Here is a 15,920-nt window from a genome sequence, read left to right on the forward strand (position 1 = left end):
ACCCAGAACACCATCCTATGTAGCGCCTATGTTTCATATATACGACATCTCATCCCACACCGGATTCATATACAACAACATGATCAAACCCTATATATGAACGAATGAATAAACAACTCCACCGCTGATGCTTGTATAAAAGACAGCATAAAAATGTCTCAAGCGAAGGGTATCCAATATCCACCACCTACCATCCTATCAACATTCACCTCCCCTTTACAGCGCAATAGGCGGCACGGCATTCAACACCCTCAACATCTCATTTGGTGCCATTTGTGCACTCTGCAAACTCCTGACCTGACTACCCTTCTTCAATCTTTGGAGTCCAAGAGCCAGTTTCCAGCTCTCTGTTTCATCGATGAGGAAGACGTATTTCTTGCCATCTGCATCACGCACCGAGGCACGGAGAATGTGTAGATTTTTCGCGGGCTGTTTACCAGTCTGTATAGGAGTAACTTGTTAGTACAACAACATCGAACGAGGAACGATAAATAGAGAGTGGGGACGTGACATACCTCGACCATTTTGAGCGTCCAAGCCTTGACATCCCATTCTCTTTGAGGGATACCTCTCACGTCGTCGTCGATGAACAGACCTTCAGATTGTATTTTGAGAATGAGTCCGTCTGTTACCTTGCCCACGTTGGAAACGAGTTGGGCGACAGGTTTAGGAAACAAGTCGTTGAAGAGATACACCGCCTTGATGACAATCTTGTTCGGGTCCGCCGTGGAATACGGCCCGGACCTCGACGCAGGAGGTGATGTGCGAGTGGTAGATTGCGACATCTGACTGGGCGCATAGCTCGACTCGGAGTATGCGGAAGACACATGCGAGCGTGTTGCTGTGGAGCGAGGGGGCGCGGTGGAAGTACGCGGTGGGACAAAGGACGCAGCATCGCTTTCACTTGGCTGGTATGTCTTCGCCGAGGGACGTTCATATGGTTTCTTGGGTGTGACGGTCGCTTTGATGGGGGAAGAGTGCGTCGATGTGACTGAAGCGGCGGGCGGAGGGGGCGTAGCTCTGGCACCCGCATATGGATCGAGGCGTTCACCACCACCGACGTTGCCATAAGTGGTTGACCGTCGAGCTGTGAGGTCTGGGACGGCTGCTGTGGCAGCAGCAGCGGCAGCTTCGGCTTTGATGCGTTCCGCCTCTGCTTTGAGTTTGGCTTCACGGGCTTCACGATCTTTCTGGGCACGCTCACGGGCTGCCTTGAGTCGTTCAGCACGCTCGGCATCTGTTTTGGCTTTTGCAAGAGCAGCTTCAGCTTCAGCCTTTGCTTTGGCGGCAGCCTCCTCGGCGGCAATCTTCTCTTGCTCAGCCTTCTTTGCAGCTTCTTCGGCGGCTTTGGCTCTTGCCTCGGCTTCGAGCTTCTCGCGTATCTCTTTTTCGACGGCTGCGCGGACTTCAGCTTCACGAGCCTCTCGCTCTGCCCTCTCCTTTTCGATAGCTTCTTGTTGTTTGCGAGCTTTCTCTTTGGCAAGGCGCTCTCGTGCTTCGCGTTCGCGTTGCTCGCGCTCACGCTTCCGCATCTGCTCCCACTTCTCCTTTTCGGCTTTGGCTTTGGCAGCCTTAGCAGCCTCTGCTTTGGCCTTCTCTTCTGCCTCCTTCTTTTGGCGGGCTTCTTCTGCGCGCTTGAGTTCTTCCCATGCTCGTCTGCGGTCTTCCTCGTCTTTCTTCTTCTTCTCCTCGATAGCTCGCAGTCGAGCCTCTTCCGCCAGTCTGCGCTCCTCTTCGGCCTTGCGTTCCTCTTCTGCGATGCGTTGTCGCTCAGCTTCTTCTTGTCGTTTCCTCTCCTCCTCGGCAAGTCGCGCTTCTTCTGCCTCGCGCTGCTTCCTAGCCTCTTCGGCTAGCCTTTGCTCTTCAGCTTCACGCTTTCGTCTGGCTTCTTCTTCAGCCTGCCTTTGAGCTTCTTCGGCTTGCCGTTGGGCCTCCTCGGCACGTTTGCGTTCCTCTTCTTCTTGTCTCCGCTTTGCCTCCTCAGCCTCCTTGGCCTTCTTGAGCTCTTCCTTCAGCTTCCTTTGTACTTCCTCCTCAAGCATCCTCTTGTGTTCTTCTTCTTGTTTCCTCTTATGCTCCTCCTCTTGCTGCTGCTTCTTCTTCTTCGCCGCCTTTTCAGCCCGCTTACGCTCGGCTGCTTCTTCCTCTTCCTGCTTCTTCTTCGCTTCTTCGGCTTGCTTGCGTTCTTCCTCTTCCTCCTTCCGTTTGCGCTCTTCGTCCTCTTTCCGCTTGCGTTCTTCGTCCTCTTTCCGTTTCTGCTCCTCCTTTTCTTTCCGCCTCTTCTCCTTCTCCTCGGCTTCTTTGCGTTCTTGCTCGGCTCGCTCAGCCTCTTCGTCAAAAAAAGACTCGTCCTCTTGTGGTGGCGGTGGTGAGCCAGCATATTGGCGATATCCACCCCATCCACCATGAGGTGGAGGACTACCGGGGAAGCCGCCATTCGGAGGCGGTGGCGGAGGTGCACGTTGATAGCTTGAGCTTCCACCTGGTGTGTTTGCACCTGCTCCAGCGCCGGCACCTGCTCCGCCGCGACCATTGTAGCCCCCTCCACCACTGCTGAAACGGCCACCAGCTTGTGTCTGGCCAACCGCCCATCCGGCAAACAGCATCAAGACGGCCAGCAGTATGACGCCATTGCCACCGGTCGACACTCCATGTCGGACTATGAGGAAATATTGTTTGACGTGGGGCTCGGCAGCCTTCCACAGCAGGATGCTCGCGATGGTGCTGAGCACGCCCGCAATGAAGCTGTTCTGCTGGACGCCCATGCTAGGGAGATATATGAAGCCGCCCCCTGAAGAGTGCGGCGGTATGATGAAGATGTCATAGTTGCCTGGTGGCAGGCCGCCGCTTGGGCCGGGAGGAGGTGCATGGCTACCTTCTGTGGTCTTTGGATTGGCGCCATGCGGAGGCGGCGGAGGAGGAGGACCGTCGTCCATGGTTGCGTATGCCCACGAGGGCGACGAGAGTGGGTGCTATGGGAATCGCTGCTTGGGGAGATTGTGAGGTTGAAATTACTACCGACGGCGGTCTTGGGCGGTCGGAAAGGGCGAGGCAGTGCAAGAAAACATCAGCTCCACTGACTCGAGATGGAAGCGAACTGCAGCGGGGCGGTGTAGGTGGGGTAAGATGCTGATCAATTTTTGCTTTGTGCAAAGGGCAATTGAGTTTGTGAACACGGTTGCAAAGTATCTAGGACGCCAACAACCTCATAATAATTCTGCTGCGGAGGTGGCTCCTCGGCGGTCCGGGTTTGTTTACGCCAAGAGAACATGGCTCGCTAGCGGGTGCGGGCCGTTGATGCTGCATGGCTACCACGCTGCCACCAACGCCCTCCCAAGCCAGGGGAACGACGATGCAATCGAAGCCAGTTGACCCAGATGCCCTTCCGATGTCTTTACCTGCGACCACTGATGCTTATGTGTTGTTGTGGCTGCGACGAGGTGGAAAAGAAAGTGAAGCTGTTGCCCATTCGACGCGCCCAAACAACACGTCACGCGTGCCAAAACAGACTCGGCTCCTCTTTTCGTCTCTAGCACGGCCGAGCGGTGAATCTGTCACCAAACGTGATTCCACGTAGGGCCAAGTGAGCTCCACGCATGGCACGCGTCAGCATGCGATTCGAGGACGTCGATGAGAGTGGGTTTTCGGTATTGCAGAGTGGGTTGTTCTTGCATTGGCGAGTGGGCATGGACGTGTGTTTTGATCGCTGGTGCAGCGTGCAGTGCAGAGTGCAGGCAGAGCTCCAGCTGTCAGCACCCTCATCTCTGGAAATGCCAGGGTGTCGAACTGCTGGCCAGATGCGAGCGAACCGATACTGTGTCACTGCGGGGTCGAGTCTTGTGAGACCAAGTTTATTTATTGTTAGGAACACTAGGCAGGGGCAGAGAACAGTCTTGTGTGTGGGTTCTTGCTGTGGTGTTGCGTCGTCTTATCGCGCGAGGCCCGCCAATCTTGATTGGACTCCACATCAACAGGTCACCACCAACAGATCTTGGGAGAGACTACCATACGGTACGCTGCAAAGTCTGGTTCCGCAGGTCGGATGCGCTGCCCATGTGCTATCGATATGTGCATGTGTGCGTGGGTTGGTTGATGTCTTCACATCACACCTGGGCATATCACACGCCTGACGACTACACCCTCATCGCTGACTGACTGCACGCGTGACCCAACCACCCTTCTGCTGACTTCGCTCGTCTTCCGCGTCCCTGACGTCCCACGCCAAGCTCATCTCCTCCGCTCCGATATCCGCCTTGAAACAACAAAATGTTGATCAAACATGGCTGTTAGTGTCGCGCGGTTACCCCGCCCCGCCATCTTTGTTGAACCCAACACGTCCGAACACACTCCGACGGCCGACAATAGCCATTGCGCTGGCACAACCCCATCTCAGTGCATGCCACCCGCGGCTGTCACCACCACACCACGCTCTGGAGACCTTCAGCCTTGCGGGAGTGGAGCCCTCGCTGTCTTAACCCGCGGGAATCCACATCCACGTCATGCCGGCCAAAAATGCTTCTCGATCACGCCAGGCGTGCAAGACAAGATGGTAGCTGCTTTCGTCCGCTGCCGGGATGATACGGGACACGAGGGGGGTACGTACGCTACACTCAAACCTGCTGATCGGATGCAGGTACAGGGTGTAGGAATGTTTGGGAGTTTACAGCAAATCACCACCCACAATTGTCACCATGGTACCACGGTGATTGGGCGATATGACGTGAAAAAAGACGTGTTGCATCGTGATGCATACATTAGGCCCAGTCTAGTCAAGAGGCACGGCAATGACAGACTTTTCAACCGGGACGACCAGATTGAGAAAAATGGCGGTGTAGCGGGTGCTAGCGCCGGCCACCTCGATCACCCGCATACTGTCAACAAGTACTAAAGCTAGAGCAGCGGCACATCGCGCCTCCCTGTCCGTGTCCGACAAGACTTTAGAGGGTGACTGTTGCGTCGGCTACTCGTACACAGCAGGAACCCTCATCGAAGACATCCGACCATGTGGAGAACAGGCCTACTCTACCTCGACCGTGGGGACAGCTCCATACTCAACGCCCTCAGAAATGCGGGGTACGACACCAAAGAGCACCCAGGCTCGCCATCACGATCACCTTCCCGCCGCTTCTCAATTGCCAGCGACACCGAGAGCGCCCTCGAGGGCAAGCTCAAGCAAGAGATGCGCCAGCAACAGGGCGTCCAGCACTGGGTCATGCCGCCGGATGTCAACGGCCTCAAGTTTGCCAGTCCCCGCGCCAGCCCGCGCACACGAGCCATTGACCCTGCCGACGCCCTCGGCCTGTCCACAGACGCAACCCTCTTCGAAGAACCCCTCCTTTACTCGCTGGATCGAATAAAGGAAGACGGTCCTTCACCCGACTACTTCTCCTACGATGACCTCGCCAAGTCGCCATCCATCAAGAGCGAGGGCGAAGAAACCGTCATCACAAAGCACCGCCCTTCTCACCTGCGCACACCCTCAACACCAACCATCGAATCAAGACTCGCCAGTGCGCAAAGGGCATCACGAACACTTCCGCTCCGCGCCAAGACCAACGACGGTCTTCTGCAACTACAAGCCAACACATCAAAGCCACAGCGCCCCGCCAACACCCACCAACGCAGAATCTCCCTCGGCCTCCCCATCAAAGCCGCCACCGCACAGAACGAGAACCCTCGCCATCACAGCCCGACCACCCGCTCCCTCCATCCATCAACACCCAAGAAGCTACCAAAGAAGAGCGGACCGACATCGGCCATCCAGCAAGAGCGTGATTTGGAGTACAAGCACCGTCACACATTCATCGGCACAGCATCCCTGGACGACTTCCTAGAGGTTCTCGACGTGTCACCCGAGCAAAACATCACCAACAAAGAAGCGGTAATAAGGGCCTTCATCCTCCTAGCCTCCAGCGAGCGATTGCTAGCACGACAAGCATCACTCAAGCCCGATGGATGGAGCGTGCTTGCGCGGACATCTGCCGAGACGGTCAACACCGACTACGTTGAGCAAGCAAAGGCCAAGCTCGGGTCCATTGTCCTACGCCAATTCCTGGATCTCATCACATTCAACGAAGAAGAAGAGGCAAGCGCCATGGCAGTGGTAGAAGCATTCACTGCCGCCAGCCATCTGGATGCACAAGCGAGTAAAAACGAAGCGAGTAGGGCCAAGGCCTTTCGGAAGCGGATGGTGAAAGACGGTAAAGCGCTACCCCAGTCGTAGGGACGCTAGTTTGTTATTCTGTTATGATTTTTGGTTTCTTTTTTCCACTTTTCAACAGTTTGTCTCTGCCCTTCTTATGATAATGCGACACGTATGATGCCGAATGTCTTATGTTATTACTATATAGCCCATCTCCTTCGATTCGTCTTCACACGATGTTCTTTGCCAGTATCAGCATTTTTAGCGTTCCACACACACCCCCATCCCGCTCACCCCATTAGTTTCTCCCCTTCACCAAAGACCCCTTCCACCTCAACACCGACTTTGTCGCAGCACCTAGGATAGTTCAAAATTTCCCCGGCGACCTTGGCTTGTAAGGCGTGGCTGTCGATCAGAATAGATCAATTCGAAGCCGATATATCCCTGCTCGATTGTTCAATTGCATGTAAAATTTGTCACCGCTCCTCACCGCTCATCATGTATTTCTAGTTTCGAGTCGTCCATCCGCCAGCGTTCATCCTTGTCAGTCATAACAGAGCCTCACCGTCAACCCCTGTCAGCCTCCGTCTGTCTTATACGTCATCCCGCTCTTGGTTTCTATCTCGCCGTCTGACAACTTGACAGCTGCTGCCTTATACTCACCGCAAGGCCAATCTTATGCTTCGGCAACGTACACAGTACAACCCTCCTTACCGCCCATGCCGCCCTTGACAAGTTCCACTATACCGACACCTCGTCTCAGTCTTACCACCATGGTCCCGCCACGGACTTGGTTGTGATGACTGCTCTCTGGAATCAAGTCATCTATTCCTAGTCACTGCGCCTCTGCAAGTGCGCATGTAGAACGACCTCGTGACAAAGTAGTCGTCTGAAATCCCACTTCCGCTCTCATGCTATGGACCTATGCTGTTGTCGCAGTAATTTGGCATCAATGAAGCCGAAAGTAGGCGCATGAATCACGGTATTCGACAAGTCAGTCCCTTAGTCTAGCTGGACCGTGGAGGCTCGCGTTGTAGCAAAAATCAAATTTGTAGACATAGTAGTAATATCAAAAGTCGCCTGATTAGCAGACTCATATCATGTAAAGTCAAAGTACTCTGTGAGATCAAACCTTACAACCAGCGCTATAGTATAAGATACTAGACTTTTTGATGACGCGACATCACAGTTCAAGCAGCCATCGGCTGCCCTGCATACCCGGCTATCACGGCAACTCTCGGGACCTCGTCGGCTAGTATAGCCTCAACACCACAGCGCACGGCCTGTACACTGATACCTGCGCCACAACAAACATCGTCACTGTGGCGCAAGGCGTTTCCATTTGCTGCTGTTCTTAGCAATTTCCCACGTGCATTATCCTCCCTTTGGTGATGGGGTCTTCGGTTCGCGGCTACTACGGCGCTTCTCGTCGAATGAACGTACTGGGAACATAGCGTGAGCCGTTCATCTGGTTTCTGGCGTCGTCAGCTACTGTAAAGTGATCTTGGAAGGGAACACATAAAGCGCGGAGAGCCCATCCACTTTTTCTGGTTCAGCCACACCCAACAGCCACAACCTCGAACTTCACCACTACCAACCAGACTTGTTCTTTGCAAAATCACTACAGCCTAGTTTACCAATACGGATCCCATCACTGCGCGCACAATGGCATCAAGCACAGTCAGTCACATCTTCTTTAACATCTCTAGTCTTTTTTCCTAACTTCCACGCCAGAGCACTATCCTCCTCTACTTCCTCGCGATATGGATTCCCTTCCTACCTGTCGCGATAAAGCGCGGTTGCACCGCTGATCTCTTCATCAACATCGCATTGTGTATTCTTGGTTGGATCCCTGGTGTTATCCACGCTTGGTACATAATCAGCAAGACGGAAAAGGTCCCGGTTCCCTAGGGGAACCAAGTGGGCAGAGGTATTGAGAATGAGAGGGAAGGAAACGGCGCTGGGCGTCTTCGGGTATTTACGGGACATTGGGAACTTTGACAATTCAACAATATTCTTTTTGATCAGGGCAAGTTGAAGCATTCTTTTTTTTTCTGTTCCTGAAAATCGTACCTGTCCTGGCGTGCTAAACCTCGGGAACGCGCCACATCTAATTGAAGAGTGTGTGTCTGTGCACTTTCCGCACCAGCACCAGCCCCAGCCATCTCCACATGTTCGCTGCAAGATGCACCACACGTCATCTCTCCTTTATCTCCATACATTTCATCCACCCATCCGTGTGAGTCAATCTTCCGAAATGCAGTTGCTGTATGCGTACAATGCTATCCGATTACGGATCGGACCTCCGTTTTGATGTCGATTATGTCGTAGATCAGTTACGTTCCCGCAACAAGCTCCCCTGTCTTCCAACCAAGTGCCAGATGCATCTGCGACACCGCGACCTGCTCTGAAGGAGAGGAGTCGATCTCCTGCTGTGCCCCCGCCATGGAACGACAGATTCTATGTGAATAATCTTTAGCAAATACAGCTCGTCTTAGCAGCGAGATGCGTTTACACGGCCGCCGTCGTCGTCTGCTGCTGCCGCTGCCCGACTAGCTCTCCAATCGCTCACGCAAACATCGCTGCAAGTTCGCTATCGTGTTCGAAACCGCCAATGCAAGCGCTTCAAGTTTTCAATAGAATCCTCAAGCGACACAAGACTTATTTGAACCCTTGTCGTCGTCGTCAGAACCATATCGCACAACGGTCAGGGAGCACCATGGCAAGACGGTTGGTGAAATGCCTGTGGACTTCTTCGACTGACTGATCAAGAGTGATGATCCAGATAGACCGGTAGGTTAAAAGGATGTGTTGAAGGCTTGGTAGGATGAGAATGAGGCGATGGTGTTGTTGCAGTCGCAAGCTATGCCATCGAAAACGTCAAAGTCATCGCAGCCGCAACTGCAAGCTGCGCAGTATCGTAAGCGTCCCTACAGAAACTGTATGTGAGTTTTATGCTAACTTGATAACCCAGATGTAGACCTATACCCTCCTCATTCGTCCCTCCTCATTCGTCCCTCCAAACTTCGCCGTCGCCAGCGCTTCTTCCGCGGTCTCAATACATTCATCCGCCGCAACCACCGCAACCCAGTACCCGCCTAAGTCACCTCTATGCGTACTTCCTTTTGGCACTCATAAGGGAAGCATACTGTGCGATGCGCCAGAGAACCATTCTGTGTTCCTCTGCGTGACGAAGATGTGGCGACTGATATGTCCTTATGTTGAGAACGCGCTCCGGTTGATGGTTCAGGGCTTCATCATCTTCATGTGGACCAACCTCGTGTAGAGAGCCTTCACAGCCGGTGTTAGGTGAAGTCTCTGTGCTGAGTCAATCATCGTAGGGCACGCTACCAGGTCCTCATCCGCATGAGTTGTGTTCAGACCCCTCTGATCAATTCACATTCGATGATTTTACATCAATGAATTCGCAACCTCCTGCTTCCAGCTTCCCATCTCGCAATAACCGAATCGTTTCGACCTTGGTGTCCTCATTGGGAAAACCATCGCAGAAGTTCCTGCTGAACACATGGCCTCCCATTGGGACTTCGCTAACAGGACTTCCTGGAGAGGCAGTTCTGTATAGTCCTAAGTTTGACAAACACAACGGGAAGGATGTAAGGGAAGTGCTGGGTCATTGTCTCCGTTGGCGTAAGACAATGAAACTAAGTTGTGAGAGCAAGTCTATGCGGGCTGCAATTGATCAAGATTGCCAGAAACGCAAGCATGAGTATTACCATGACTTTCCGTGTTGTTTGTATTTTTGAGCGAACTTGCCGCAAATTCGCCCATTGCTTCCCGGGATGAAGTCGATATCAGGAACACTTATCACGGGCGATTCTGGTGGGGATGCTGAGGCACCAGGGTTGTTCTTGGAGGTGTGCGAGTTGGCGCTGAGACATGTGTGGCTAGTTGCCATCTCGCGTAAGCTCAGCCTGCAGATGCGGAGCTGGAGCGTCTAACTTAAATTTCCTGACTGACACTACAGATCGTAACCCAACAATCGCTGTTTGCAACACCATAGCATCCACTCTCAAATGCTGCGCCTAGTGTTGATCTCATATCATGGCTTCAGGTAGCATGACAATAGCAGGTTCTGAGCCAGGCTTAACGCGAAACATATCAGACCGAGAATCTGCAACCCGGGAACGTCTTGCACAATCTCCCTTGATAAAATTCGCACGCTTCAACAACGCTACTTTAGAGCTCTTCGAGTCGCGTATCGAAGACACGGATTACATCGCTTTCTCTCATGTCTGGGGCGACTGGTCTTGGCGTTCAATTGATGGTATACCGTATGAGATAAAAGCATCAGAAGAGAAAGCCCATTTCATCGCAAATGACCTACCGGCTTTAGTTGGCGAAGTTGCCTTTTGGATGGATACATTAACTGTCGATCAGCGAAATCCAGTAGAAGTCTCGGAGATCGTGGATGCTATCCCGAATATCTTTAGGATGGCCAGAAAGACCATCGCAGTCAGAGAATGCGATGGGTTATACGACTGCTGCATTGCTGCTGTTGATGGCTTCGAGGACTATGGGGATTTCAACGACAAGTTATACGCCCATGGTGGGACGCACAGGGACCATATCTACGCGGAATCCTATCTTCAGAGACTGTGGACGCTGCAGGAGTGCCTACTCTCTCATACGATCGAGTTCGTGGTTGGGACAGACAGTATGTCATAGTCTATTGCTTGATGATCATGATTAATCAGTGATCAGATCATCCAAAGAAGCTTGCAGTGTGGGAACCGGTTGACGACATACTCAACTCCCACCGCCAGACCGCCAAGACGGGGGTTATCATAAGTAGCCTCTCAAGGCTAGCATTCTCGTTTGATATGTCCGAATACACCCTGATAGAGCTTCTCAAAGCTTATGTTCATGGCGGCACTTTCGTCACTCCCCGTAGAGTACAGCGTAGCCAGGAAGAAGACATTCATTCTGGTGATTTTGTAACAGCTAATCGAGCATCTCAAAGATCCGCTACCATGCCTCGCGACTACATCTTTGCAACGATGCCCTCCTTCCCGTGGTACACATATCCTAAGAAAGAGGCTTTGTCAATGTCCTTCGGGGAGATCTATCTGGACCTTTACCAACAAGCTGCACGCTCAGGGCATGCTTTCACGTGCAAGTTCACGCGTTCGATGCTCGATCCCGCGTGTACAGATTCCACGAATGGTTGGCTACCAAGCCAACATCTTCCAAGTCCGACAACGCTTGGTGACTTTATGAAACTCGTCGGACAACGCGTACCTGAGAGCTCGAACGCTTCTTCACCGCATGTGCACATCACATCGGTTGTGCGAGTCGAGGAGTTTGACTATCGAACATCCCCAGATTCCGTCATAGCTCTGCTAGAAGCATGTCAAGAAAACTTCGAAACACAATGGAATGAGTCTGTCTTAGGCAATGAGCTCCCAAAATTCGGCCACCATGCAAGTCTAGATTGGACGCTTGATCATAAAGATGCCATGAGCTGCGGTTGGTTACCTATCGACTCAGTGTCTGCTATTCGAACGAATAAGGACAGTGACCAACATTTTATAACAGGTAACTTGGTCTTGAGATATGAGGAAGACGACATCATACCAAATCTCTGCGATCTTGCTGGGATTGAGGAAGAGGCACGTGCATACGAGGTTAGCAAGCATGTACATCTCTTTGTGCAAGCCAGGAATATATTACAACATTCGTGGATTCTGTTTAAAGGGGATCGAGACATTGCTGAAAAGCCTTGGTGGGAAGACATCAAGGAGCAAATACAGGGCCCGTCATCGATACCACTACTATACGCCATGCTCCTTCTCGCTGCCATGATCAACTGCCGCGTTCCATTATCAGCCGCAGCATGGGTCAACAAGCTCTTTGCCCCCGTTCAAATTCACTATGGCGATACATTTGTCGCCATCGGCCTCCTAGCAAAGCACGCACGCCAACCCAAAGACCAAAGGCAACAGCCCATTTCCCTACTATGCGTTGGTCAGCACCTCCCAAATCCAGGCGAGGAAGCCATTTGTAAAGATCTAGTTCTAGTAGACGCAAAGTCCAAAGTCCCGGTCGGCCTGGTCCCTGATTTTGGGTCTAATTTGATCAGCGATGAGGAATATGCAAAGTTTATCCCCATCCTGTATAACGGGTCTTGTGAGGATTTGGGAGAGAATGAATTACGCGTCACACCTTCCCCGCTCAGCAGTACAAATCCTTGAATTTTGTCTATTGTGGGATGGTGTAGAGGTACCCAATAATTCTGATGCATAGAGCTGCTGTACGAAGAACCCCTTTTTAGTAAGGTCGCATCAGTCAGCACTTCTTGCATACTATGGTACCTCCTGTAGTACCGAAAGTTATGCATCTGGTCTCCTTCCATTTGGGAGGAATAGAGTCATGCCCGTCTTACCTCTCGAATCTTTCATTATAATGTCGTCTTGTGCCACCTCGCGTTCGCTTATACAAATCATTCCAGCACCCACGGTATGCAGGATCTTCATGTAGTACAAAATCAAGACGCGACACCAAAGGAGATGAAGCCTAACCGACCATAAAACCTCGCTACTAGTAAAGCGTTAGCTGATATGAACCATGTGCATTACTGTTGCATAAAAAGCATCATCCAATCAAGGTTGAGTTAGTCTACTTTTTATCAGTGGTTACACGACTTACATGCCTCAATATTAAAGTTCATGATGTGGCGTCGCGCCAGGAGGTAGCTAAGTCATGGCTTTTGCACACGACTACCCTTTATTGGCAGCAAGAGAAAGAAACACATTTACCTCCCCTGCTGGATTGTATGTTCGTTTTTGTCTCCCTTGTCAAAATGTGTGATGTCATCCTGAGGATCAATGCTTCACAATGTGCGCATCTTGAAAACTCTTCTTAAAGTCATGCATTAGAAGGATTGATTCAATCAGTAGAAGAGGCCGCTTCGCGTTACACTAGCGAACGCATACGAGTTGGTATGGTATGAGATATTGGACAAGGAAAATCACCCCTCATAGGAGCTCTACTTGATGACAAGGAGATAATCAAGCATGTAAGTTCACTGGAAAGATCTTAGGGTTTTGCTCGAAGCTAACACAACAAAAGAGTCGTAGCGGCGAAAGTTGTACACGAACCATAATAGAATATCAGTACTGGGCTGGAGAGCCTTCGAAGTCTCAGTATCAAGCCACAATTTCGTTCTTGTCCTGGGAAGATGTGCAGAAGCGGCTTGAGCTTTGCTTCGAGGGTCTCGATGACGGGCTCTTTCTACCGGAAGACGAGCACGACGATGAAGACGCAGATTTCAGGGAGTCAAAATTAGACTCTGCCATCGCCGTCTTCGAGGCACTCTTCCGGGGATCCGATCATTTCGCAGACAAGGACGCTATGGCGCAATACATGTCAACGAGCTCGCAACCACCTATACGGTTTGACATTCGAGACTCACTCCTTTCTTTGGCTCGTCAGAAGTATAACGACGTATCGAACGCCAATCTTCCGATACGTGCTCAAAAGGCAGACAAACTTTGGTCGCACATCGTGCGCTTCACCAACGGTCATCCAGCTGGCCGTACTACGAACGATTACGACGCCTGGCCCTTTGTTGAACTTGTATCGATCGGTGGTCCGTTTGCTGTTCTGGAGAGGATTATCATGCTAGCCAATACTCCAGGTCAGGACGATATCAACCTCCTTGCTGCGGGCAGTGTAGTAAGTTCTCTACCGCGATGGACAACAGTGATCATCGCTCACAAAATCGACCGCATCTTGTCTACTCGTAGCCATCAAAAGATGATCAGGGCAAGGCGTGGCTGTCCTGTGGCTGTAGTGGCTACGTGTTCGGAGGTCGAAGATTCTTCTAGCATCGACAAGAACGAGTTTGAGCAAACTGAAGAAGTCCGGCGGCTTGATGCGCAGCTTGAACAGTGTGAAAGCGAGCTCCTGTGCTATGCAGCGTCCTCTGGGTACAGACCGTTAATACAGCTAAAGAAACGTCTCATTCAATCTCTCAAGGCACAGATCTTTGTGGACTAACGTAACCAACAAAACTCGAATAAGATCTTGTCACGGACAATCTCACCTAAAGATGTGTTCTGCGTCTCCACACACGATTATCAGCGCAATCTCAATGGATACGCATTTGATGGCTTCGCCTCGTTCCCACTCACTCCAGAACGATCACAAATACCTGCACTGAAGAAATATATTATTTCGCTCTGTGCGTCGATTCGGACTAGGGAACTTGTTCGACATGTAGCGTTCACGTTACTGGATCTCATACATAACGTAGAAAATTGACAGTGGAATTGGTGCATTGCGTGAAACATGTCTTGCCAATATTCATCGTTGCATCGACAAAACATTCGAGGATCGTATCGCGGGCCAGCTACTAGGGACATCAGAGACTGTCTTGCCTGCATGCATTGACGTGGCGAGAAAATTGTGTCGCGAATCGCTCAGCCGGTTCTATCACAATAGGAACAGAACTTACATGCGAAATGAGGGAAACTACAAGTTGCCTAGATCCAACGTCCGCCCTTGGAATACGCAGATGCTCAATGTCCAGAACCGATCACTGTCGAGCTAGACACATTTATCCGACGGATCACCCATAAGCCTATCGCACTTCAGGATATGGAGAATGCTTATACCAATGGCATTACAGCTTTTATGCAAGAACAGAACGACCGCTGCTGTACGGACATATTCGAAAGGTCATACTTTCGGAATGAGATGAGCAAAGTCTACGATAAGAGCCACCGGACCAGACCAACACCAGGACAGACAGTGAAGCTCGCACAAATGGAAATGTTTGAGCAACTACTTTGCAACACGAACCCCAATCCTTTCAACGCTGTCTATACGCGTTTGGAAGAAGCCATTGTTTCGGAAAAGCAAAGTGTCAAGGATCTCTTGGAAGAACATGTTGGTGCCTTGTTCCGGAGTATCGAAGAGGAGCTTGAGCGGTCAAGAGAAGTCCGTGTGGCCCTGACCGACGAGGAGGCTCAAATCATGGATGGTCTGCTAAACAGTACAGTGACGGCAGCAAAGGTGCGAGGGATTCTTGAGGAGAGATTGAAGGAGTGTGGGGTGGACGTGGAAGCCATCAAAGCAGAATTGACTGAACGTCAATCATTGTAGACACGAGTTCACTGTCGCTTTGCAAAGCGGAACCTCAGCAAGTTGCTTTTGTGATGGCGGTTGCGAACCGGGGTTGTGACGGAGGTTGGGATGGCGACAGCAGGCATCCTCCTATTCCGGGCCGACTGGGCAGATCGCGCTAGCTGTTGGCGCCAACATCCCCCTCCAGCTTCAGCCCTGACCTCCATCTTTCCTGCATGACACATGCGTGCACGTCTACACGCACTCGAATCGCATGTGGAGACCACGAATCGTACCTGGACATGATAAAGTTCCGGCTCTTTGATCCGCTGTCAGGGTCAAAGGCTCAACTACCGCCTGCCACCAATCGACCACCGACCAAAACATGAGGCTGTCACTTTAGCGCCGTGACCCACAGCCACTCCTTTTGCCATACACGCCATTTTTAGGGTCTGTGTCAACTGCCAGGCCCTGAAAGTTTTATAAGACGCATGGGGCATGTAGCTTTGGCTAGCAGGCCTCTACGATGTTGAATTTGAACATCCTGGAAAGACTCGACGAAAGCTCGTTGGGTCAACTTGCTGACAGCCGTAAGAATAGAGTTGGCGGCCCGGTGGGTGTATGCGTTCTCGTCGTATTATCTCTCCCGTCTCCTGTAGCTCGCTCCTGGTTACCAGTGGTGCGCTGGCAT

At 51.6% G+C, this 15,920-nt stretch overlaps 6 protein-coding genes and 1 pseudogene across 6 annotated transcripts; 6 read left to right on the forward strand and 1 right to left on the reverse strand.

Moving 5' to 3' along the window:
* Positions 1 to 216: 216 nt before the first annotated feature.
* Positions 217 to 2,936, reverse strand: AA0111_g4643 (hypothetical protein; the record flags this gene model as incomplete). The annotated part of the gene is made up of 2 exons (XM_028650669.1): positions 217 to 441; positions 516 to 2,936. The coding sequence occupies 2 exons, from the start codon at positions 2,934 to 2,936 to the stop codon at positions 217 to 219; spliced, it is 2,646 nt and encodes an 881-aa protein (XP_028507809.1).
* A 2,066-nt stretch (positions 2,937 to 5,002) lies between these two features.
* Positions 5,003 to 6,223, forward strand: AA0111_g4644 (hypothetical protein; the record flags this gene model as incomplete). Its single annotated transcript, XM_028650670.1, has 1 exon — positions 5,003 to 6,223. One exon carries the CDS (start codon positions 5,003 to 5,005, stop codon positions 6,221 to 6,223), a length of 1,221 nt encoding a protein of 406 aa, XP_028507802.1.
* Positions 6,224 to 7,807: 1,584 nt separating this feature from the next.
* On the forward strand, positions 7,808 to 8,053 carry AA0111_g4645 (hypothetical protein; the record flags this gene model as incomplete). The annotated part of the gene is made up of 2 exons (XM_028650671.1): positions 7,808 to 7,822; positions 7,877 to 8,053. 2 exons carry the CDS (start codon positions 7,808 to 7,810, stop codon positions 8,051 to 8,053), a joined length of 192 nt encoding a protein of 63 aa, XP_028507803.1.
* A 954-nt stretch (positions 8,054 to 9,007) lies between these two features.
* On the forward strand, positions 9,008 to 9,244 carry AA0111_g4646 (hypothetical protein; the record flags this gene model as incomplete). The annotated part of the gene is made up of 2 exons (XM_028650672.1): positions 9,008 to 9,062; positions 9,117 to 9,244. The coding sequence occupies 2 exons, from the start codon at positions 9,008 to 9,010 to the stop codon at positions 9,242 to 9,244; spliced, it is 183 nt and encodes a 60-aa protein (XP_028507804.1).
* A 960-nt stretch (positions 9,245 to 10,204) lies between these two features.
* AA0111_g4647 (hypothetical protein) lies at positions 10,205 to 12,354 on the forward strand (the record flags this gene model as incomplete). The annotated part of the gene is made up of 2 exons (XM_028650673.1): positions 10,205 to 10,817; positions 10,865 to 12,354. The coding sequence occupies 2 exons, from the start codon at positions 10,205 to 10,207 to the stop codon at positions 12,352 to 12,354; spliced, it is 2,103 nt and encodes a 700-aa protein (XP_028507805.1).
* Positions 12,355 to 12,962: 608 nt separating this feature from the next.
* On the forward strand, positions 12,963 to 14,161 carry AA0111_g4648 (annotated as a pseudogene; the record flags this gene model as incomplete).
* Positions 14,162 to 14,860: 699 nt separating this feature from the next.
* Positions 14,861 to 15,268, forward strand: AA0111_g4649 (hypothetical protein; the record flags this gene model as incomplete). The annotated part of the gene is made up of 1 exon (XM_028650674.1): positions 14,861 to 15,268. The coding sequence occupies one exon, from the start codon at positions 14,861 to 14,863 to the stop codon at positions 15,266 to 15,268; it is 408 nt and encodes a 135-aa protein (XP_028507810.1).
* Positions 15,269 to 15,920: the final 652 nt, after the last annotated feature.

Source organism: Alternaria arborescens (assembly GCF_004154835.1).
Source record: "Alternaria arborescens strain FERA 675 chromosome Unknown contig_8, whole genome shotgun sequence".
In the NCBI taxonomy this organism is placed as follows: domain Eukaryota; kingdom Fungi; phylum Ascomycota; class Dothideomycetes; order Pleosporales; family Pleosporaceae; genus Alternaria; species Alternaria arborescens.